Here is a 26699-nt window from a genome sequence, read left to right on the forward strand (position 1 = left end):
CATCCCTTAACAATCGCTTTCTTTACCTTCGTTACCTTCTCTTCCTTCCTTAGCAATTATGCGTCTTACTTGCCATGGTCTTAGTGAATTATATATATAGATAAATCACTACACTGACTGAAATTACGTCCACAAACACATGTATCTGGGCACCGACTGATGCTTACGAATGCTCTCGGCTGTTTGTTTACAATCGCACAAGTGGATACACGTGACCGCATTCGGGTTGTAACACAAGATGTTGGTCATAAATCAAAACAAAAATTTTGGTCGTAAATCAAGTTGTTTGCATGTCAGGCCGGTCGTATATCAAGGGTCGACTGTACTATTAATAAATGTTTATACAGAATTGAAGTGCAACATTATGTCAATCGATATTTTTCTGCTGCAACAGAATGTCAGTTAGTATAGAAATTATTTCATTTTTATAAAGGAAATTTAGAAGTAATATTTCTCTTGTTGTTTCATACAGGCCATGATCAAGAGCTAACTCACTGCTGTACTCATCCTACGCAGAGGCTAGTAGTTACTTCCTCACGTGATACAACATTTAGACTTTGGGACTTCAGGGACCCATCAATACACTCTGTCAATGTCTTTCAAGGTCACACTGAGTGAGTATCTAATTTAAAAAAATAAATACCTTATCAGAATTCACTGCCCTAATGGTTTATTTTTCATTTTAATGTAGACTTCCATTCTTCCATGTTTGGAGTGTGCCTAACTCTAAGTTTATTATTCATTGTTTATGTCAGTTTGGATTGATGTAAAGTAGTGTACTTCTATATCTCAAATTCAGATACTTGTCTTCTTTTAATTTAACATTAATTCTGAAGTCAGTATTCAATCACATGCATAGAGAACTGTGGGGCTTTTATGTTGTGCAAGTGGAGATGGAATATTTTCTAGGTAATACAACTCTTAACAGTTGTCACAGATGGGTGGGGTTCTTACCCAGCCGGGAAGCCTGGAAAGACTGGAAGGTGGCATTTATATCTTCCGGGTCACTAGGGGACAACCGCCCTGGGTTAGGAGAGCTCCATGGGAGAGGAGCAAGGAGGTTCCAACCTGTTGGGACCCGTGGCCACCGCCAGGTGGCGCCTCAAGCCTCATGGAACCTGGGAAATGTTTACTTCCGCCACACCCGGGAAAATGGAGAAAGAGCCTTCCAGAGACGCCCGGAGTGCTTCCGGTGCAAAGGGCAGCACTTCCGCCACACCAGGAAGTGCTGCAGGAAGGACGTCATCAAGCATCTGGAGCACATCCAGGTAGGAATAAAAGGGGCCGCCTTCCTACAATCAAGGAGCTAGAGTCGGAAGTGGGAGCAGGACGAAGCTCCCATGAGGAGAGAAAAGGTGGCCACGGACATTGAAAGAAGCCCGGAATAGGGGTGATTTGGTGCTAGGAGCACTGTGTGTTGTGTACGGGACTTTATTTTGTGGTTTAATAAACGTGTGCTTTTATAAAGATGTGGTTTCTGACTGGTGGTGTCTGGGCATGTCTCACACAGTCCAGAGTTGTGCTAAATCAGAAAATAAATTTAAGTGAGAAATGTTAATGGCTTGACAAAAGTAAATGTTGGTTATTACTTGGTTTACTAATATTTGATTCTCAGACCCTTCAAGAACTGTTAAAGTTGTTTCAGTGCCCATTATGATTGTATAGCTAATTGTGTACTTTAAACTCATATACTATATAATATATAATTGCTGATTTATTGTTAGTAAACTTGAAAATAATCACGTTTATTTTTTTATATAACTATGATTTTTGGTTTTGACTCAGAAATTTTGTCATTAATCTATTTTTGTTTTGGGGACATGAATGATAAAGACTCCAACCGTTTGAAGTGGTTTTTATTTAGTCATAATTGCTTAATATGTTGCTCTGATTTGTGCATTTCTGTTTTTCTGTTCCCCTCATGTTTAGGAATTCACTGATTAGCTGATTATTATCACTTTTACTTTGTTTTAATCTACATTTTTGTATTCTGGGTACTATTTGCAAAAAAGTAAATAAAAGCATCAAGGTGCACCATTGGAAAATAAAAATAAAGGAGTCAAAATTAAACAATTAAAGTAAGAATAAACAAGTAAAACAATTTACAGTAATTTGTTTACTAGATGAGCACTAATAACCCAGGGTGAATGTGCAGTCCTATTGAGGACTATTAACCTTGTATAACAGTTGACATCTTTCAGCACTTTTATTTATTTTTCATTTGGATGAATAGGTCATTTCACACAGTGTTCTGTATAGCCACAAATGCAGTAGAACAGAGAAAAATAGGGTTTAGGACATATTTTCAACTGCACATTCAATTTTCTTGGCTATATTGTTGTTTGACATCAGTTAGATACATTAGGTCAGTTTTGAGTTTCCTTCTTTAGAAGTCTGTTAGTAAAAGTTCTTGATGATAATTGTATTTTTTGCATGCTTTTCCCTGTTCTTTACATATTCAAATTTTTTCTGGATTTTTGCATCTTTCTAAGTTTAATGTTTTATTTAAGTGAGAACCTTCAAGATTTTATTTATGACAGCTAAGAATGAGAGTCATAATGACACAATTTTTACTGCTGCTGCTTCATAAATCTAATAATATGTGTTCAGATTCTGGCCCAGTCAAAATCTTTCTAATGTTCTTCCCTTGTTCTTATTGACTATCCTTCTTGAATATTTCAGTTTTCTCATACATTTCAGAAATATGAATATTAGGGTGATTAGCATCTCCGGTGTTTTCGATTGTTGGTGTTTCCAAATATTAGTTGTGCAGTGAACTGATGTCTAGTTTGTTTGTTGTTTGTTTGTGCCAGATTTGTGTTTTATACTAACAGGATTGCAACTGACTTCCATGTCATGAGTAAACATTTGGAAAATTAGTGGGTGAATGGACAATTTTCATTTAGGAGGCAACATTTTTTGCAAAGCTACTATGCAGAAAAGCATTTTTATTTATATAGGATTAAACATTCTCAATTAGTTCAAGAGAAATTATTTTAATTTAGAAGTTATCCAAAGGTAGACATTAAGAGAAGCATTTAAAACCATCAAAATGCTTGGATTTTACAATATATGTACCATTTGCTTAGTAATTAAGTATACTCTATACAATGCCACAAAGATAAAAAGATTCTTTCCAGACTAAGCAAGCAAACAAGCATTCAGCAAGAGCCAATGTGAGAAAAGCTGTTTGAAAATAGTTGCAGTATAGAGATCATGTGATAAGAATGAACTAAAACTACACCAGAGCCTTGTGTAAACATTATTTAAAATTTTCAAAGTTTACGTATAATTTTCTAGACTGTTGGTGAATGATCATATTAAATGTGGCAAAACAGTTTGTCTTGTGTGTACAAGACAAACCTGATCCATGACCTCTGTAAACAGGTGAGATGGTTGCAGTAACTTGTGGATTTTGCCCTTCATCTGGAGTTGGAGAATTTGCTGTAATTAAGTAAACAATATACATACAAAGTACATGCAATAAAAATCTTGGCTTAATTTTTGATAATGTCTTCAAATTTGATAAACAAATTCACTCCATTGTTAAAGCCTTTTTCTATCAGCTCAGGGTATTGGCTAAGGTCAAGCCCTTCCTTTCTGTACGCGATTTTGAAACACTAATTCATGTGTTTGTTTCTTCTTGGCTTGACTATTGCAGCTAATTATACATTGGAGTAAATCAGTCATCCATTGCTTGTTTTCAGCAAGTCCAGAACACAGCTGCCAGGCTTCTAACAGGCACATGAAAACCAAAACACATCACACCAGTCTTAGCTTCTCTTCACTGGCTTCCTGTTCACTACAGGATAGTGTTTACAATTTTACTGTTTGATTTTAAATCCCCAAATAGTTTATCCCTCTTCTTTCTTACTGACCTCTTGCACCCTTAATCTCTTTCATGACCACTGAGGTCCTCTGCCCAGAAGTTATTTGCTGTGCCAAGACTTGAGCTTAGAGGGGACCGTGCTTTTGCCGTAGCTACCCTTAATCTTTGGAATAGTCTACCTTTTTATATTAGGTCAGCAGCAACTTCTGTCACTTTTAAATCCCACTTGACACAAGCCTATCTTTTTACCATAGCTTTTTAAATTTGTATGTGTGCATTTACTGTATATAATGTATAGGTATGTATATGTATTGGTGTATTTATGGAAGCTCACTTTGGTCGACTTGTGTTGTTTTTAAATGTACTGTATAAATAAAACTAACTTGACTTGCTTAACACTACTGTAGAATTACCAGAGGCAACGAAAAAACTCGTAAATCCGGCCCACCTTAAATCCCTTCGCACCAATCTGTCAGCCTCTTTTGACTTGTAAATGTGTCGATAAGCCCAAGTTGCAAGCAGCAACCACCCCCCAGTTCCTGCCTCGATTGATTATCTGGGAGTGAGCTACCCAGAATTGTAAGGGGAAATAATTTGATGTGTGTTTTGTGTCTACAACAATCTATGTAAACACATTGTTATAACAGAAACATTTTTCATGTTTTAGTAATAAATGACAAAATCTAGACATGAACTACTGTATAATGTGTGGAGGCTGATGGCCAATTATCAAATGAACACATTCACAAAAGGTGCAAGTACAACACGATAGCTTCCGTGGTGCAGTGGATAGAACTGCCGATTTATAATCTAGAGGTCGTGAGTTCGAAACCAACTCCCCCACAAATCTACCATGAGCTACTCCTATTGTTAGTACAGGCAGTCCCCGGGTTACGTATGAGATAGGGACTGTAGGTTTGTCCTTAAGTTGAATTTATATGTAAGTCTGAACATGTACATTATTTTAATAAATGCTATTGTTGACCGACTGTAACCAAGTGCTCTGCCAATGAATGATGGAGTTTCACCTCTCTCTGAACTTTTTATTATTTCTACTTTATTTTCCATGGTGATGGTTTTTCTCTTCTTTACTGTATCACCAGCACTTGCATCAGATATGTGTTTCAGAGACATTGTTGAAGGGTGAAGACCAAAGATTAAGATGAGCTCTTCTGCATGACCATTGCAGCATCACCAGCCGCCCACTGAGAACGAATGGGGCAGTCAGAAGCAGTAGCTGTGGTGGCGTGGTGGGCAGGCAGTGAACCACACCATCCAGCCTCTGTCCTGCACATGAGCGGTAGCTGTGGCCACGGCAACTATGAACCCTGGATCACCGCTTGCCGTGCACCCAGCCACCCACAGAGAATGAATGGGGTGCGGCTCCCACCACCCCATTCATCAACCAGAGCTGCTCGAGGGACTCTACACTACACTGCTTGAGCAGCAAAATTGCCCCCTCCAGCCACCGCTTGCAGCATCCCCATGCTGAAGATGACGGAGTGGCAGTTACTGAGGAGCCTGTGTCGCGTTTCCGAGACAGATGAAGGAGCAGCTGTGGCCCCATTTGTAAGTCGTATATTGGATGTCCATAACTTGAGAACTACCTGTATTATACAATAAAAACATAAATTTTTACATCACTCTAGACAGTTTAACATCCGTGGCAGGGTGACGGGCGCTGATCAGGCTCCTGTCAATCATGCAGAATCCACTGAGCAGTATCCTCTCCAGACAGATGAGCAGCTTCAGTGACAGACTGCTGTCACTGTCCTGCTCCACTAACAGACTGAGGAGATCGTTCCTCCCCCACACTATGCGACTTCAGTTCCACCCGGGGGGGAGGGTAAATGTTAACATTATACAAAGTTGTGTGTTTTACCTGCATTTTTGTCACTCTTTAATATTGTTTTTTATCAGTAGGCTGCTGCTGGAGTATGTGAATTTCCCCTTGGGATTAATAAAGTATCTATCTATCTATCTATCTATCTATCTATCTATCTATCTATCTATCTATCTATCTATCTATCTATCTATCTTTCTATCTTTCTATCTTTCTATCTATCTTTCTTTCTTTCTTTCTTTCTTTCTTTCTTTCTTTCTTTTTGTGTCTGTAACAGCCAGTGTAAATTTATAGCTCTTGTAAAAGTTAGCGTTTTTTTTTTCTCACTTTTATTCTCTCAGTCACGATCACTATACATACTACTACCACCCCAGGGATCTGACTCGGTTAGTTTTCATTTGAAACTGGGAATAGCCATAGATGTGAGTGGTGTTTTGAGACAATGGAACTAGACATTCTCTGATCTGGATGGATAAAAGCTGACACACTTACGCTGGTGAATCTTCCTTATTCGTATCTTACTGTCACATGATTTTTTTTATTCAGTTTTACTGAGTGTTCCTTTTCACGCTGAATTAGTATGCACCTTATCGTCCATGATATCAAAGCCACACTGACAAAAAAAAATACAGAGACATAAGTATATATGATATTTGTAATTATTCATTTTATGACCTGTCTTAATATGTTTCAGAAAACATTGTGGCAGGGATGCAACATTATTCATATTATTCATATTCATTCTCACACCTTGCACTTGTAATCAGTGACCGCGTGCTTTTTTTGTTTTTTTTTCTGTCTTGCCAGTGTCCACTTTTGGGTGCATGGTGCTGTTTCCTTTAGTACAGAGAGGTCAGTTCAGTGCTATATGCAATCATCAAATTAAAATGTTAACAGTTCACTCACACGTAAGGACCGTCCTTCCTACATTTATGACATTAGAACATTAGAACACTCTAGAGGAGAACAGGCCATTTAGCCCAAGAAAGCCTGCCAGTCCTATCCATTCTTCTTCCAAGAAAACATCAAGTCGAGTTTTGAAAGTCCCTAACGTCTTACTGTCTACCTCACTACTTGGTAGCTTATTCCAAGTGTCTATCGTTCTTTGTGTAAAGAAAATCTTCCTAATATTTGTGCGAAATTTACCCTTAACAAGTTTCCAACTGTGTCCCCGTGTTCTTGATGAACTCATTTTAAAATAACAATCCACTGTACTAATTCCCTTCATAATTTTAAACACTTCAGTCATGTCACCTCTTAATCTTCTTTTGCTTAAACTGTAAAGGCTCAGCTCTTTTAATCTTTCCTCATAATTCAACCCCTGTAGACCTGGAATCAGCCTAGTCGCTCTTCTCTAGACTTTTTTTTAGCGCTGCTATGTCCTTTTTGTAGCCTGGAGACCAAAACTGCACACAGTACTCAAGATGAGGCCTCACCAGTGCATTATAAAGGTTGAGCATAACCTCCTTGGACTTGTACTCCACATGTGCTATATAACCTAACATTCTGTTATCTTTCTTAATGGCTTCTGAACACTGTCGGGAAGTTGATAGCGTAGAGTCCACTATGACTCCTAAATCCTTCTCATAAGGTGTACTCTCGATTTTCCGACCACCCATTGTGTATTCAAACCTAATATTTTTACTTCCTATGTGTAATACTTTACATTTACTGACATTAAATTTCATCTGCCACAAATCTGCCCAAGCCTGTATGCTATCCAAGTCCTTCTGTAATGATATAACAGATTCCAAATTATCTGCTAATCCACCTATCTTGGTATCATCTGCAAACTTAACCAGCTTGTTACTTATATTCCTATCTAAATCATTTATATATATTAAAAATAGCAGTGGCCCTAGCACTGACCCCTGTGGAACACCACTCTTAACATCGGCCAGTTCTGATGAGGTTCCTCGCACCATCACCCTCTGCTTCCTGTGTCTGAGCCAATTCTGCACCCATCTAAAAACATCACCCTGAACTTCCACTTCTTTTAACTTGATGCCCAACCTCTCATGTGGCACCTTATCAAATGCTTTCTGAAAGTCCAGATAAATAATATCATAAGCTCCACTTTGATGTATCCTTTTGTTGCCTCCTCATAGAATTCCAACATGTTAGTAAAACACGACCTCCCCCTTCTGAACCCATGCTGACTGTTCAGAATAACTCCTGTCCTTGTCATGTGTTGCTCAATCTTATCCTTAATAATTCCTTCCATTAATTTTCCTGTGATGCTTGTTAAGCTTACTGGCCTATAGTTGCTTGGATCTGCCCTGTCACCCTTTTTATATAATGGGATGATATTTGCCATTTTCCAGTCCTTTGGAATCTCTCCAGTGTGTAGTGACTTCCTAAAAATATGTATATGTACTCACTACCCTCCTTAAGAACATGAGGATAAATATTATCTGGTCCTGGTGATTTGTTTGATTTCATCTTATTTAATCTGAGCAGCACTTCTCCCTCTACAATTTCCAAATCCCTCAGTACCTCCTTAGTAGTTGTTTACCTCTGGAGGTTATCCACTTGCTCACTTGTAAACACCTCAGAAAAATGTAAGTTTAGGGCATCTGCTATTTCATTGTCTGTATCTTTTAATTCCCTTTACTATTCCTGATGAACTTGACCTCCTCCTTAACTGTTCTTTTACTACTAAAATACTGAAAGAATCTCTTGGGGTCTTTTTCGCCTTTTCTGCTATATTCCTCTCCAACTGTATTTTAGCCTCCCTGATATCCTTCTTAATGGTTGCCCTCATGTTCTCATACGCTCTACGATTCACTTTGCAGTCATTAGTCTTATATGCCTTATACAGGAGTTTTTCCTTTGCAACTTCTTTTTAAATCTTTATTAATCCATCGTGGAGTTTTTTTTAGTTTCCTATTAATTCCTAATTTAGGTATGTATCTGTCCTGCATTACATGTAAAACATTTTTAAACCTGTTCCACTGCTCCTCAACTGTCTGCACATTTAAAAGCTTATCCCAGTGTATCCTACTTAGACTTTGTCGCATCTGCTCAAAATTAGCCCTACCAAAGTTCAACTTAACAATTTTAGTCTTTGCATCTGTACTCTTACAAAATACTGAGAATTGTATTACATTATGGTCACTTGACCCTAGTGGTTCAATCACCTCTACACCCTCAATTCTATCCTGATTATTACAGAATACTAAATCCAGACATGCTTCACCCCTGTTGGTGCTTTAACATGCTGTGTTAAAAACAGTCACTGATTACTTCTAAAAACTCCTGCTCTTGTGCTCCTCCATCTGCAAGGTTATCCCAGTTAATATGTGGATAATTAAAGTCCCCCATGACTATAATATATCCCTGTAAACTTGCCTTTTGATATTACTAAAAGATGTGTGTTGAAATTACTGTCTGAATTGGGTGGTCTATAACACACTCCTAAAATAAGACCTGTTTCCCTAATATTTTCCAGGAGAAGCCACATGTCCTCACTAAGATGGGGCTCATCATCCAACTGAAGATGACTTACATTTAAACCCTGTTTGGCATAAACAGCAACCCCCTCCTTTTCTGTTCTGTCTATCCTTAAAAATGTGTATTCTTCTATGTTACACTCATCCCCATCTTTGTTATTTAGCCAGGTTTCCGTTATTGCTATAATATCATAATTATGCTCTGCTACATACAACTCCAACTCACTTTATTTTTGATACTTCTAGCATTAAGGCAAGCTATTTTTAATGTGTTACTCCTTCTACATTTAAATGTTTGCTTAGAATTTACATTACTATGCATTTTTTTTGTACACCATTGTTTTTTCTTCCATGTATAGATCTAAATCTGGCCTGTCCTAAACTCCCTGCCCACCCCCATTCCCTAGTTTAAACAATCCTCGACTAGCCTACACATACGCCTCCCCAATACATTGGTGCCCCTCCAGTTCAGATGTAACCCGTCACGGCGGAACAGGTCCCACCCTGTTGCAATGTACACACTTCTCTCTATACTTTGGTTCCTATTACATTGAAAGGGCACCTGACACTGGCTCAGTTTACTTTCCTGGAGAAAGCGTGTGTCTTTGAACAGAAGCTTGTCGATGTTGCAAGCAACGACGAAGCTCCTCTGCAACGAACAGCGTCAGATCGGGTGTGTGTTAGTTAGTGGTTAGAGTCAGATCAGAAGGGGAGGGGGCAAGGGAGAGTGTAAACGTGACTGAGAGAATACCACTGAAAAAAAATCTAACTTTTAGAAATACCATACATTTACAGCTGGTCATTTTAGGACCTGAATAGTACCAATCAGAAATATTCAGATATCAGATATTTTTTTTTTTTAAAGTTAGCTATTATTAAGTTTTATTCTCTCAGACACGTTCATGTTCTCCCTTGCGCATAAACCCCACCCCTGTACAAAGACATCCGCTCCCCCCAGCCTCTTCAGTGTAATACTAACCACAGCACAGAGAGAAGTGTGTATATTGCAACAGGTACACATGTCATAAATGAAGGAAGGACGGTCCTTGCGTGTGTGTGAACTGTTAACATTTGAATTAAATGATTGCATATAGTGCTGAACTGACCTCTCTGTACTATTCTTTCCTCTGCATGTCCTGGAGTACAAAAGAAACAGCACTGTTCACCAAAACGTGGAGACTGGCAAGAGTAGGAAAAAAAAACACGCAGTCACTGATTACAAGCGCAAGAAGGCATCCGAATGAATATGAATAATGTTGCATCAGTGCCACAATGTTTTCCGAAATGTACTATACAGGTCATAAAATGAATAATTCCAAATATCATACATACTTATGTCTCTGTATTTTTTTTGTCAGTGCGGCTTGACATCATGGACCATAAGGTGCATACTAATTCAGCGTGAGCAGTAACACTTAGTAAAACTGAATAAAAAAAAAAATCATGTGATGGTGAGATACGAACAAGGCAGATTCACCAGCGTTTGTGTGTCGGCTTTTATCCATCCAGATCAGAGAATGTCCAGTTCCATTGACTCAAAACACCACTCACATCTACAGTTATTCCCAGTTTCAAATAAAAACTAACAGCATCAGATCCCTGGGTGGGTGGTAGTATGTATTACGATCGTGACTAAGAGAATATAAGTGAAAAAAAAACGAAAAAAACTTTTACAAATGCTATAAATCTGCACCAACTGTTGCAGACACAAATCAAATGTATGTTCTTATTGTTAGTATTATACAATAATAATACTAACAAATAAAGTAGCTCACTTCTCAGAACAGTAATTTGTGGGGGAGCTGGTTTCAAACTCACGACCTCTGGGTTATAAGTCGGCAGTTCTATCTACTGCACCATAGATTACATAGATTTAATGATTGATTACATAGAATGTTAATGTTGTAGACACAAAACACATATTAAATTATTTCCCCTTATAATTCTGGGTAGCTCACTCCCAGATAATCAATCAAGACAGGAACTGGGAGAACTTCTTGCCTGTTCTAAGGTGGTGGGAGGGGTGGTGGTATATCAGGCTGCTTGCTGCTTGGGCTTATCGACACATATAAAAGTCAAAAGAGGCTGAAAGAGAGATGCAAAAAGATTTAAGGTGGGCTGGATTTACGAGTTTTTTCATTGGCTCTGGTAATTCTAGTGTTGAAACACTGAAATTAGGACAACAAATACACAGTGTTGCCACAGCAATGATCCAGCGAAGAGGTTTATGAGTGTAGTGAGCAGACTTAATAATAAGCATAAACGTTTTGGTGACACTGAAGTTGTTGTCAACTTTGTGTCAGAAGCACAGCTTCGAAGTTATAGTTCATAAGTAACTTCCAGGTGCAAGAGCAGTTGGCTATACAAAGATTGTCTTCCTATTTTTTTCCTTCCAAAATTATTACTGTTAAATACTTACTACAATGACAGTTGCCCTCCTCCTTAGGTACATAGAGAGGTTTAGTTTGACCAAATATGTAAATGATTTGGTGAGTGTCCTTTATACATACAGTCTTCAATAGTGCACAAAGGTTTGTCTTGCTATAACATGGAAATAATCATACAGGATCACATTGTGTAATGTGACTACAGCACACTAAGAATTATGTTCATCAGTTTACCAAATCAATGGGTAAAATTGATGGTTTGAATGACTGGTTTTTGTTAGACAGAATGGTCAAAATAACATATTAATATACAAGTAATTCTTAAAAATGTAGCAATGGAACACATATTATCGTAGTGATGGCAGGAAGTGTTCCATATCTGTAGGAAAAAATACGATGGATTATATGACATCACAACTGTCTATCATTTACAAAGTCACAACACCCTCCATGAATCAATATGCAATACATTGGACCATGGTCTGGCAAATGGCAGAAGTATGATTAATCATTTACGCTACCTGCCATCATCTGATATGGTGGACTGGCTTCTCCTTAATGTGCCTGATGAGTACACAGTCTGGGCCACATTTTTGAACAATACATGTCATGGTATTGTATTGGTGTCATGTGACATCTTCTGCAGTATTTTGTCAGTTTTGCAGATTGTAAGGGGTGGTTTAACAATGTGTTCACATGTTAATCCTGTTAATACTCCACAAAGCTATTGCCTCTCTGAGGTAATAGCGGCACATCTGTTGACTTATTGTTACATAAGCTAGCATGCATATGATAATTGTGCTGTACTCTGTATATGTGACAATACTACTAGTTCTGTTATTACATTTATGTGTTTTACCCAGTACTCTTGACCCATCCATGAGGCGTATTTCAGGTCCAAAGAATTATTCTTTGTTGTAGTTTTGGAATCAGTACTTTCTGCCTCGTTCTATATTTGGATTTTCAAGCAAATTGCAAGACTACTTCTGGATGCATGTTTTTTGACACAGTGCATTAATGTGAGGACTGTTAGTACTTATTTTAACTTTTATAGTAGAATTGGTTAAATATATCAAAGTATCTATTCATATTCCAAACCCGCTTATGTAGAGCAGGTTCGCAGAAAAGCTAAAGCCTGTTCCCAGCAAGTGCAAGGTACGAATAATTTCTGCATAGACTGCCATCCTACTGCACAATGAATACGCACATATACCAATAGCTGGTTTAGTGTCATCAATCCACCTAAACTGCATGTTTTGGACCGTGGGAGCAAAAGTGGACACGGGGAGAATATGTAAGCTCCAAACAGGAAGTATCCAGGACTTGAACTCCAATCTCCCTGTTGCGAGGCAGCAGAGCTTTGTTTAAATATCATATAACTTAATTGGTCTTCAAAACTTTTCATCATATAAATAATAATATCAAATCTTAGTACTATCATTTTTTATTCACTAGAATAGAAACTATTTTACTGCCTCTTCAACTAAATTGAATTGATTTATTTTTCTACATAATATTCAGTAGTCCTTTTTTTTCCCGGCAAACATATAAACTAAGTAAACTAAATGTTTTAAAGCACTCAGAAATATTCTGTGCATCCTGCTCATACCTTTTTTCTTTATAAATGGAGCATTGCGAGTAAAGATTTGCTAGATCTCCCTGCTGGGAGCTCATTCCAGTCAGCAGTTTTAATGTCCGATAAGGAACATCAAGATGGCATGAAAGTTATTAAAAAATGCTTACTCCGCAGGGTATGAATAAAAATGTATTTTTATATCATTATTTGACTAGTTAATTATCAAAAATCTGCAGGGTGTCATTTAAATTTCTTTATCTTAAACTTAAAATGATTATTGAGAAGTACTTTCTGTAGGTAAATTGGAAGCAAAAATTGTGAGCAACACAAAGTTGCCTTTATAATTTCTTAAGTATATTATATTTAAAGTTGAAAAGAGTTGTCTTTTTATTATATAAATTAACTGATTCATTTTATACCATCCAAAAACTCATCCAATCTGTTTTTTTTTACCTTTTTTGCATTGTTTTTGATTATACACTAATGAGGTTTCCTTAGTTTTGATTTCAATTACATGTTCATTTGCAGCACAAAATTTTAATGCATTAAAAGCTTAAGTGATTTCTTGCAGTCCACAAGGCATATGCTTAAAAATTTAAAGTACTTCACAACTCTATTTTCCTGTCTGTGACATTTCAAAACTCCTTATATTACTCCTTGCAGTCCAAAGCTCTAGTACAAATCTATAAACTAGTTAGAGTGTCCTCAAATTATGGAGATTTTTAATAACTGATTTGTTGAGAACCTTATAGAAATCTTAATAGGAGCTCTGGTTATAAAGATTACGTTTTGGCAACTGTACAACTTTCAAAGACTAAAAAATAAATTAAAAATTGAAAATCATTATATAAGAGATTTTCATAATATATAGTGCACTAATATGACACTAAAGTTGTATTTCGTAGAAATGTAGTTTTATTTGCTATTTGGTGTTGACTATGATGGATTGGCTCCTTGTCCAGGATTATTTCCTACCTTGCACCTGAGACCACCTAGATAGACACAAACCCATCCGACCCTGAATTAGATGAGGCAGGTTTGAGAATATAACAGTGTACTTGAAGCCCTCTGTGATGGACAGGTGCTCTATCCAGGATTGGTTCCTGCCATGCCATTGATGCTGCTAGAATAAGACCATCTTGCCACCCTGAATTGGATTAAGGGGGTAGAATATGCTATGATATGTTAAACTGTACCTCAATGTTTTGTTTTTTTTATATTAATTTTCTGGTTTGCTTAAATCAAACACCAGATGGCACACTTTTCCTACCAAATGATGCTGCTGTTATGGCTGTACATTTTTAGTGGCTAGGCTGAATACTTGCATTTCAGTAGCAAGTTAAGTCAGGACATGTAATATACATTTGCAGGACTAAAATATTTCTCTTCACACCTTTGTGCAGCAGTTTTAAAACTATAATTATTTTTTTATTTTTGTTGTTTCAGCTATACACATTTTATTTTGGTTAAATTCGTTGTTTTGGACAGTAGTAGTATTACTAGGTAGTAGGCATAGTCCCGACCATAACATTTTTATAAGAATGATATAACATACACCCAAGAGGAAAACCTACTCTAGCTGATAGCTGAATGTCTTGATATCTCCTCTGACTATGTTTTTGTTTTTTAAGGTATCCCTGTACCTCAGATTTGGCTTGTCTGATATATTTTCCATATTTTATGATATATATAACAGCCTTTGTGGTGGTTCACAAGTTCCCTTGTTTCCCTTGTTTTTGTGCAAATTTTGGGCACTTAGAAAAGGATAGCCCATCATCTTTAGTTAATTGATGTTAAAAGTGTTAGAAAACCACTTTTCTCCACTGTACAGGAATCTGTATCAATCACATATTTAGCTTAAATGAGTCTTATCTTTTTCATGCAGTTCCTGTAATCATTTTATACATTTTTACTGATTTCTTCATTGATGAAGCAATTTTGGTAATTTTCCTTGCTAATGTCTTTTTTTTTAAATATAACTTGAAGATAAGCCTCAATGTTCTGTGTGCAATTGAATTGTATTAGGCTTATTGCAGTTTAAGTTAAGTCTGAGAAGAGTACTCATGAAGTGTTGCATGGTTAAATTACATAGACTGTTGGATTTCTCTGTCTCTATATAATTTATGTTTTTCTATCAAAAGAACATTTTCTGAAGAATATTATTCATCTTAATCATTAAAAGAACAACAGAAAATATATACATTTTAAATTTCCTGACTATGCATTAGTTTTGAATTATGAGATTCCACATATTTAATTGAATAAATGTCTTCTGTATGAACTTATTTACACTTCCTCCCTCAGAGTATCTTATATTAGGCATAATTATTAATTTCTGATATCTCTATTTTCTTTTACTCCAGAACATTAGTTACTGCTCTGATATTTTTAACAATAAACTGGACAGCATGCACACCAGTATGTACTTATGTACAGAATATAGTGTGCTGCACATGCACCTTTGAAGCTTTTGAAATCTGCTTACATCAGACAAATATCTAGGATTGTGCAATATTTTAGATTTTATGCAAAATAAAAATAGCATGGTTTACCTGTTATTTTTAGTGTCACTCGGACTGGGTATTATAAACTTTATATAGACTCCTAAAGTTTAAATACCACTATGCTTGTCGTTAATAAACACAATCTTGGTCAAACATTTAGTTGAATGCAGTATTAAGGAAGTTAACATCTCAGACCTGCAGGAATTAGTTATGTTTTTTTGCTATAAATGATCATTTTTTTTTTTGTTTTCCAGCAAAAGTGTAATATTTTTGTAGTATTTATTTAGTGTATGCTTTTATCCAAAGTGGCTTACAAAAGAGATAACATAATTTGAGTAAACAAGTGTTATAGGAAAAGGTTATAATATTGACTATCACAAGTGAAGAACTCTGAACCAAACAGAACAACTGACAACTACATACTGTTTTCTTACCTGCAAACATCCTAGAATTAAATCCATTATCAATCAGAAAGATATTCAGAGAACACAACAGAGGTGTGATACTTGCTACAGTAGCTAGAAGCTACCCATGAGATAAAGCCTAGATTGAAATTCCTATTTTTTTCTTCCTCTTGTACTGACTCTTGATTGTTTTTTGCAATATCATTGGATGACTTTTAAGTCAGTTGACTTCTTTTGTTCGTTCACAATAGACAATGGTACGGGTAGCTGTAATTGTCTGTGGATGCTAAAACAATCCTTGACATCCATGCACTACCCCAGATTTATCTATGATAAACTTTTTTTGCTTTGTGATAATTAAAAAAATAATAATCTAAAAATATGGCATTAAATAGCATCGAGTGTTTTAGGCTGCGTCATCTTGACCACAGTTTTTTAAATAAAAACAATTCCTGTCCACACTGGGGTTTTCTCATCATTTACATAAGTATCCCTTTCCATGCTGCAATGCCTAAAGATGCATATGGCTTAGACCTTGACCTATACTGTGCATGTGCACAACTCCATGAAGGGACTGTGTACTGAAAAATTTAGAGCCTTGTGAAAATCAGATTCCCTTGTGCTTTATGTGCTTTCAAAAGTATCAGCACATGCTGTTTACAGCATAGAAAAATATTTTTTTTTAAGGAACTGCAGTAATACAGTGTTATGCAATGAAAGGGGGATCCTCACATAAAACTTCAAAAGGCACAAGTACAGCATAACAGTACTCATAGGTGTGCTGGGAAACATTTGCTACATCAAACATGTTTGTTTCACTTAAACATGTTTCTTTTATTTAGAGAAATATGTAGACGTTTACATACACTTAGGGTGAATTCTTTAAAACTCACTTTACAACCCCTACACAGGTTTTATACTAACAAACTATACATTTGGCATATCGTTTAAGACGCCTACTTTGTGCAGAGCAAAAATATTTTTTTCCAACAATGTTGACAGATAGAGTATTTCACTTTTGATTGGTTATATCACAATTCCAGTGGGTCACAAGTATACATACACTTCGTTAATATCTGGTAGCATTGCCTTTAAATTGTTTAATTTGAGCCAAACATTTTGGGTCACTTTCCAGAAGCTTCAAAATAAGTTGCTGGAATTTTGGCCCATTTCTCCAGACAGAACTGATAAGAGAGTGCCTTAAAGTGGATCTACCTGTTACCTTAAAATCTTTTTTTTTTAACAATTGGAGGTCACATATTACTGATATATTGAACACATATTATAGGTCAAAGTAGAAAACTAAAGAACTTTTAATCTCAAGTTGTTGACATGTTTAGACGAATAGGCAACTTAATGTTGTTTAAGGTTTTTGAATATTGCACAGTTCTAAGTGATATTTGTACTTGTTTCAGTTTGTGTTTTATGCATACTCACATGCTTGAAAGCAAAATTTGAAGTGCCTAAGTATTTATAAATCCTTAAATATTTCTCAGGATATATCCTAAAAAAGTAACAAATTGAATTAGAGATGATTAGATAAGCATTCAGACATTTATGCTGTGATAGCTTTACATTTTCTCAAACATAGAATATATAGTGCATCCGGAAAGTATTCACAGCGCATCACTTTTTCCACATTTTGTTATGTTACAGCCTTATTCCAAAATGGATTAAATTCATTTTTTTCCTCAGAATTCTACACACAACACCCCATAATGATGTGAAAAACGTTTACTTGAGATTTTTGCAAATTTATTAAAATAAAAAATTGAGAAAGCACATGTACATAAGTATTCACAGCCTTTGCCATGAAGCTCAAAATTGAGCTCAGGTGCATCCTGTTTCCCTTGAGATGTTTCTGCAGCTTAATTGGAGTCCACCTGTGGTAAATTCAGTTGATTGGACATGATTTGGAAAGGCACACACCTGTCTATATAAGGTCCCACAGTTGACAGTTCATGTCAGAGCACAAACCAAGCATGAAGTCAAAGGAATTGTCTGTAGACCTCCGAGACAGGATTGTCTCGAGGCACAAATATGGGGAAGGTTACAGAAAAATTCCTTCTGCTTTGAAGGTCCCAATGAGCACAGTGGCCTCCATTATCCGTAAGTGGAAGAAGTTCAAAACCACCAGGACTCTTCCTAGAGCTGGCCGGCCTCTAAACTGAGCAATCAGGGGAGAAGGGCCTTAGTCAGGGAGGTGACCAAGAACCCGATGGTCACTCCGTTGGAGCTCCAGAGGTCCTCTGTGAAGAGAGGAGAACCTTACAGATGGACAACCATCTCTGCAGCAATCCACCAATCAGGCCTGTATGGTAGAGTGGCCAGATGGAAGCCATTCCTTAGTAAAAGGCACATGGTAGCCCGCCTGGAGTTTGTCAAAAGGCACCTGAAGGACTCTCAGACCATGAGAAACAAAATTCTCTGGTCTGATGAGACAAATATTGACCTCTTTGGTGTGAATGCCAGGCGTCACGTTTGGAGGAAAAGGCACCACTCATCACCATGCCAATACCATCCCTACAGTGATGCATGGTGGTGGCAGCATCATGCTGTGGGGATGTTTTTCAGCGGTAGGAACTGGGAGACTAGTCAGGATAAAGGGAAAGATGACTGCAGCAATGTACAGAGACATCCTGGATGAAAACCTGCTCCAGAGCGCTCTTGACCTCAGAATGGGGCGTCGGTTCATCTTTCAGCAGAACAACGACCCTAAGCACACAGCGAAGATATCAAAGGATTGGCTTCAGGACAACTCTGTGAATGTCCTTGAGTGGCTCAGACTTGAATCCGATTGAACATCTCTGGAGAGATCTTAAAATGGCTGTGCACCGACGCTTCCCATCCAACCTGATGGAGCGTGAGAGGTGCTGCAAAGAGGAATGGGCGAAACTGGCCAAGGATAGGTGTGCCAAGCTTGTGGTATCATATTCAAAAAGACTTGAGGCTGTAATTGCTGCCAAAGGTGCATCGACAAAGTATAGAGCAAAGGCTGTGAATACTTATGTACATGTGATTTCTCATTTTTTTATTTTTAATAAATTTGCAAAAACCTCAAGTAAACGTTTTTCATGTTGTCATTATGGTGTGTTGTGTGTAGAATTCTGAGGAAAAAAATGAATTTAATCCATTTTGAAATAAGGCTGTAACATAACAAAATGTGGAAAAAGTGATGTGCTGTGAATACTTTCCGGATGCACTGTAATAGCCTGCCTAGTCTTTTGCTTGTGTGCTTTGGCATCTCACATTTTTTAAGCCAAAAGAAATAATAATAGTAATAGTAGAAGTGCTACTGTCACATGAACAAAGGACAGTGATTTTTTTTTTTCATGTGCAAACCACATGCAACACATTGCCCTTCTGAATGTATTAAAATACAGAACATAATCTTATTTATTAGAAAACACAAGTGTAGACAGGTATTTTGGAGTACCGGCTCAGTTATTCCTGTATGTTAACTATAGACTTTCAGAGGTGATACCGCATCCAAAAGGTAGCTAGTCTAATTGTGTCAGATGAAATGAACCCAAAGTGGAGAATAACTAAGTGAAAAATGTAACCATTTGATAGATCAGAAATCTTAATCTGTATTAGAAAACAATGTAAATCAAGCAATATTAGTTGAGACTGATTAATTGCCAACTGTGTCATAAAATCCAAAAAGTGTTGCATTATCTATTCTGTTTCAGTATTATTGATCATAGAAACCTCTTTAACACCAAGAACCTGTCTTAACACAATTGTGTTATTTTGAAACATGCAGCCTTTGGCAAGGGTGTAGTGATCTTGACAAGTTAAGAATAGGTTATAGCTGTAGTTTTAGTTCTAATTTATTTATGAAAAACCTGGTTGGTAAGCACCAATTGTCAAGTGGTGCATTAATTGTATTTTTTAATTAATTCCTTTTAATGTCAAGAAGTAAACAATATGGTAAAACAACACTACCAAATAAATGACTTAAAGATGCTGCTGCTTTTATATCTTCTTGAAAGTAGTGAAAAGCTCATTTTTTAGCAAGTGTGCTACATTCTCTCTGTTTTACCACTGTTTCTCAAACTTTTCTGGTGCACACGACCACATTTGGTTTTATCTCACTCATAATTTACTTGTTTGCTCAGATGGACAGCAGTACCCTTTTTCCAAGTTCAGGCATTTTAATATTGGTAACGTAAGAAGATAAACTGCACTATGATTAAACTAGTCATTAAACTAACTAAACTGAATAACTTCCTCCACAAACCTGGCAGTTTTCTTATCACTTGTGCAAATTCTAGAAATTCCGAGAAACTATACTATCTTGAGAGGGAATTTGCTATGTATGTTTTCATTGGGTAGTTGACTCATTTGATAATCAACCAAGAAATGCCCTGATAAATTCAATATATATGCAGCATGCTCTGAAATGGGTTACTGTGAAAATAAAAGTTAATATATGAAAATGACGACTAAGCAGCACTCAGTAGAAGGTCAGAGATAATAGTAAACAGCCTAAACAAATATTAATACAAGTTAAAAACTATGTCAAAGTGCTTAAATCTGCCTTTGAGAACTGTTGGTTCACTAGGAAATGGAAGATTATGCCTAGAAAAGGGTGTTATCAATATACAGTATACAAGCAAGAAAGAACCTTATAAAGGAAGCCAGTGAATGCTGGGCTAGAATGTTGGCAAAAGTACATTAGTCAATAGGCTATATGCAAACTCTCTTCTGGATTCCTTGTCAGACAGCTGCTGCACTTCCGGCACTGATATCAAAACAGACAAGCTATGGCTTTTTCACCCATTCTCTTCAATATGTGCCCATACAGACATCGCATTATTCAAACATTGTGCCAAATGTCGGGAGCTAAAAAGGAGAAGGCTTCAAACTGTATGTTTCAAGCTACATCCACAGTTACAAATGTAAGATGCGGATGTATTAAAAACTTGTGTCTACTATGAACTTACATGAGACAAATAAGTGATTACATTAGGCTTCTTTGGAAAAAAACCCAGAATTTTAATAATTGGTCAGTAAACTTTATTCAGGGACAGGTGAATGTGTATGTAAGCGTAATAACATGAGTCTGCTGGACATCTTACCTCTGAGCCAGCAAAACGGTGAATGCCAAATCTCTGCTTCATTGTAAAGGTTTCAAATTGTTTCCCCAGCTGGAGGATCTCCTCCCTGAGAGACATGTTTTCATCAAATACTAGATTGACAACTGCTGGATTAGGAGCCAAAGCGTAGTCGTGTTCCTCAACTATTTTATCATCCTCTTTCTCGTCTGGTGTGACATCCTCCATAAGTCATTTTCTCCTCTCCCAAACCACCGGACTTAAAAGTGGATCAGAGAAATTTTTCCACTCAAACAATGGAGGAACTGCTTCCCTCCTCAACATTCGTCACCCGGTCTCGGACCCTGGCTCGCAAAAAGCCTCTCTTAAGTTTCTGTCTACAAACTCGGGTATGGGAACTAACTATAAAGCTCTCTCTCCAAATATCAACGATCCATTTAAATTGTGTTTTCACATTGGAGGGACATGTATGAAAACTAAGGGCCCTCCTGTACTTACTGGAAGCTTGACACAAAATTAGATCAAATTAGGCAGCAATGTTCAGCTGTAGAGCTATCTGTACGCTGAAACTTCTTTTTTCTCGAGCGTTCTTGCCGCTAAACAAAAATTGTAACTGCCATATGAACAACGGAAGTGACTGAGCTGGCTGATATTTCACCAGAACTATGTCAGCACTACGGTGTGCATATAGCCTATTAGAAGAGCTCTGTATAGCTTTGGCCTGTATGGAATAGCAGCAAGAAAAAAATGTTTTTGAAAAAGAATCTTATTATGCCGCATAAGATGCGTTTTCGAGAAAGCAAAAGAATGAATGTTCTGTGTTTCTGAAAATTGTTGTAAGGCTAATATTGAGTTTGTGGCTAAAATTCAGCATGCTAGCTAGCACTGCTTGTGATCCAAAAAAGACAGAAAAATATGGCACAGACATCATCTTCCTGTGGAGTTACTTGTTATCAGCAGGGACTGAGTCACTTATTGGAGCTGGAGGAAAGATGAATAGAGCACAGTGCCAGGGAGTTTTCTTTTTAATGTTTGACTAAAAAACTGAAACTTGAGAGAAGATGTTCTTTTTCAGCGGGGCTAAGATCAAATACCACAATGCCAAATTGAAAGTAGAGCTTTCTTAAAGTTAAGATGAATGTTTTGGAGTGGCCCAGTCAGAGTCCTAACTTTGACCCCATTGAGAATATGTGGCATGGGTTTGAAAAAGATGGTCCAGAAGCTCATTTCAAAAATCTTGAATATGTTGGAGCAAATCTGTCTAGAGGAATGGGTAACAATCACTCCCATCCAGCGTGCAAAGCCAGTATAGTGTACAAATACAATACTCCAGAGGTTTAAAGCTGTTGTTAACCAGGTTTTACTTTGTGAATCGCAATTACATATGAAAGCATCATATTTAATTTTCCTATCTTAAAGATAACTGCTAAAAAATAATTAACTTTTGACCTTGAAACATATACAGATTGGAATAAGATTTTAAGTAACCTTTATAATTCAACAACAACTGAAACTTGGTTTCTTTTTTAATGTGTTTCTAGTAATTTGTAAAATTAAGTGAATAGTGAAAAAATTGGTAAGATTTTTTCATGAATTATTTGTAGAAATAATCACTGATTATTATTTATCACAAATCAGTGATAAAGTCAAACATACAGTTATTTGTTTAAATCATGACTTTAAAATATAAACTCTTAATTCACTTGAAAACTACTTTTCCTTTTTTTTTTTTCTTTCCAGCATGAAATCCAGCCTCACTAACATCATGTTAAGTGTTTCTCATGTCAGCAGGGTATTCTTTTGTTAATAAATGCATGGAGGTTTTGCATTTCTCTGTGGCTGGGGAGACAGCTGTTAGTCCTAATGAGGAGTGCTTGCGTTTGAGTATTTCTGTTGATTGAGACCCTCTAAGGGAGCAGAATGTTCCAGATCAGCCAGCGGTGTGTGGTGAAAAAGTGCCGTGTTGTCAGCTGGAGGTATATGCTTGGCTGCTCTGTACGACAAGATAAATGAGTTCTGCTGGATTTGGCAGAGTCTGAAATCTTTCTTGGGAATACTGGTGCCACACCACACCTACCTCTCGTGGTCAGTGCTCAGAGTAGTTGTATTATTGTCAACTATCTTTCACTGTCTTTCTCCCCTAATGTATCTTCTTCATCACTATTTTAGACTTTTCAAACGTTGTGTATAATAAGACCATAATAAGAAATAGACATTTTCTTTCAATCTGAAATTAATTTATAAATTTATAAATTAAATATATACATTTTCACTTGACTTTCTCTGTTTTTGTGTGAAAGCTGCATATTCTAATTTTTCATGGCGTTAAGAATAAATATTTTCTGTTATATAAAAAGAATGCAACTATATCTATTACAAATATTACTTTCAGTTCTCAGATTGTCAGCCCAGCTGCATTTTTTATTTTGTCAAACTACAGTACTTAGTTATATTTTTTCAGATAATTCAGAACTACCTTTGATTTATCATAAAATTGCTTAAGGTTTTAAGTAGCGTAACCTAAGATATTACAAACATTAAGTGCCTTAAATTTAGATGGGACCAATTAACAATGATAGTGTCCATTTACAAGTTACTCACAGTGTTTGTAATTTCCTACTACTTTTGGTCATTATTTTGCTCTCATGGTCAGTAATTAAGAGCTAAATATACTTTCCATCCATCTATCCATTTTCTAAATCCAAGTTTTTAATCACATGGCCTTGGTAAAAAATCCTGTAAGTCCATCCATATATCCTCTTTCACTTATCCGAGATCAGTTCGCAGGGGCAGCAGCTTGAGTAGAGATGCCCAGACTTCCCTCTCCTCGGCCACTTCTTCTAGCTTTTCTGGGGGAATCCCAAGGCATTCCCAGGCCAGCCGGGAGACATAATTCCTCCAGTGTGTCCTGGATTTTCCCCGGGGCCTCCTCCTGGTTGGACGTGCCCGGGACACCTCACCGGGGAGGCGTCCAGGAGGCATCCTGATCAGATGCCCGAGCCACCTCATCTGACTCCTCTCGATGCGGAGGAGCAGCGGCTCTACTCTGAGCCCCTCCCGGATGACTGAGATTCTCACCTTATCTTTAAGGGAAAGCCCAGACACGCTCATTTCAGCCACTTGTATTCGCGATCTCGTTCTTTCGGTCACTACCCATAGCTCATGACCATAGGTTGTCACAAGAACGAGACATGGACAGATAAAGAGTTGGGGCAGCCACCCGTATAATATAGTATCCTGGCTGCAAAAGGTTGTTTTCTCAAAATAATCAGCACTGAAGTGCATTCAACGGAGTCCAGTACAAGACTGAGGAAACAAAGGAAAAGGGGCAGGTTTTAAAGGGGGAGACAGGAAGTGAGGTCATATGGATCTGGCACGTGGTCTTCCACCATTGGTTCGTAGCCGGAGGTGACATCAGAGGGACTGGAGCTGGTGTGGCCGACTTCCATTGGCTCATTCCCGGAAGTGATGTCAGGAGAGCCAGGTGAAATCCCCCAGGGATGGTCTACAGGCAAGGGAGAAAAAGAGTCAGTGCACTCTGCCACACCCGGCATGCCTCCGAACTGCCTTCACTCAAGCCCTTTAGCTGCCTCCCATGCGCACGTGTGTGACAAGGTGAAGGTAGGAACATAGATTGCCTGGTAAATTGAGAGCTTTGCCATATGAATCAGCTCCTTTTTCACTACGACAGACTGAGGCAGAGCCCGCATCACTGCGGATGCCGCACCGATCCTCCTCTCGATCTCACGCTCCTTTCTTCCCTCACTCATGAACAAGACCCCAAGATACTTGAACTCCTCCACTTGCGGCAGGATCTCACTCCCAACCCTGTGAGGGCACTCCCCCCTTTTTCGGCTGAAGACCATGGTGTCGGATTTGGAGGTGCTGATTCCCATCCCAGCCGCTTCACACTCAGCTGCGAACTGAATCTTGAAAGTACCACACACAAAGCATAAAACCAGTTCTCGATGGCACACAGGACATACTCATTCTTAGCCAATTTAGACCTGTCATACAGTCTAAAATTTACATCTTTCAGCTGTGAGAGGAAACCAAAATGTCCAGAGAAGGGGGGTGGGTTACAGTATGTGCAAGTTTCACTCAGGCAGTGACCAGCCCAGTTATCAAATGCAAGCACATGGAGCAGTGAGAAAACGACAGTCTTTAACGTGAGGTTGTGTTGCCTCTTAACACTTCCTTGCCTTGAAATTGTATCAGTATTTCTATATGTATATGTTGTGCATTGTGTGTGTTAATATCATTTAGTTTATCAGTAACACTCCCCAAAAAGTACAAATCAGTTGCACATAATATTAAATCATGTTGATTAGTTTTACAAAATGATTTTTGCTACCTCTGAAACATTTTTGTTTCTTTTCACAGATGTTTTATATGAACAGATGCCCATCACTGATTATACCCGTTTAGTTGCTAATGAGGTGTTTAGTAAATATGTGTTAAAATACGTCTTCCTAGTTACAGTTGCCTTTTTCTTATTATAATATCATCAAAGATAGCTCTTTACCTGAAGACAATTTGCTCTCATGTTTCTCATTTTAAAACACCTATAATGTTCATTTATTTAAACATGTTGTAGTAAAATGGATACTTTTTAAATTTTACTTTTTTTTTACTTTTCTTTGAATGCTGTTGGAATGAAACTAAGGTGCCTTTGTCCTGCTGGGTAACTCTGGATTTTAGATTCCTTTTTTGTAGATTTTGTTTATCTTAAGGAAGGCCTGAAAATCTGCCTTGTAACAAAATTCTTAGTAGGTTTCCGTTTTGCTACAGTACCACCTATCCAAAAACTATTTGTTGCAATTTTCTATTAATAATAATATTAATTTATTCATTAAATTAATTTAGAAGTTTTCTAGTTATTACTCAAAGTGCTTTCCATAGTTAGTGGGTAGCCTCTTCAACCACCATCAATGAGCAGCATCCACTAGGATGATGCAGCAATAGCTATTATTGCACCAGTACGCCTACCACACATTAGTGATTAGGTAACGAATGGCTGAGAGGGAGACAGTTATATATAGGGAATAATTAGGGGGCCAGAATGGATGAAGCTGTAATGGGCAGTTTAACCAGGACATCGGGGTACACCCAACTCTTTTTGAAAGATGCCCAAGGAACTTTTAAGTCCACAGAGAATCTAGAACTTGGTTTTAAGTTTCATCCAAAGGTTGGCATCATTTTTTCAGCAAGGTGTCCTTGCTGCACCAGGGCATTGGGATATACACACAGACCACAGAGTAATCACCTACTGCTGTTTTCACCAACAGCCCCCCAAGCTTTCCTGGATGGCTTCCCATCTATGTAAATGGCCAGGCCTAAACATGCTTAGCTTCAGGTGCATTACCTGTTCTGAAGTGCATAACTTATTACGTCTCTGTCTAGCAACTGATTTTGATGCTGATATATTATATGTATATGATGCATTTATTATTTTAATATAACTGTTACAATGTGGATACTGATGTATCAGAGAACCACTCTAAACTGAGTAGTATGTGCGGTCTTAGTTATTTTTATCCCCTAGCCTTCCTGTTACGTGATAACTCAAATTTTAAGTCCTGACCTATTTTTTTTTCAAGCAGCCTGATTGTAGTATGTTTTGCACTCTACTATTTAAAATGTA

The 26699-nt window shown here is 37.4% G+C and overlaps 1 protein-coding gene across 6 annotated transcripts in view; it reads left to right on the forward strand.

The window, feature by feature from the left end:
* Positions 1–26699, forward strand: part of wdr37 (WD repeat domain 37) — a 156280-nt gene that overhangs the window by 99835 nt on the left and 29746 nt on the right. For all 6 annotated transcript variants that reach the window (XM_039753535.1, XM_039753534.1, XM_039753531.1 and 3 more), the window contains one exon: positions 473–614. In XM_039753535.1, the coding sequence (XP_039609469.1) occupies positions 473–614 (142 nt within the window). The remainder of the gene's footprint in view (positions 1–472; positions 615–26699) is intronic.

Source organism: Polypterus senegalus, chromosome 5, assembly GCF_016835505.1.
Source record: "Polypterus senegalus isolate Bchr_013 chromosome 5, ASM1683550v1, whole genome shotgun sequence".
NCBI lineage: Eukaryota > Metazoa > Chordata > Cladistia > Polypteriformes > Polypteridae > Polypterus > Polypterus senegalus.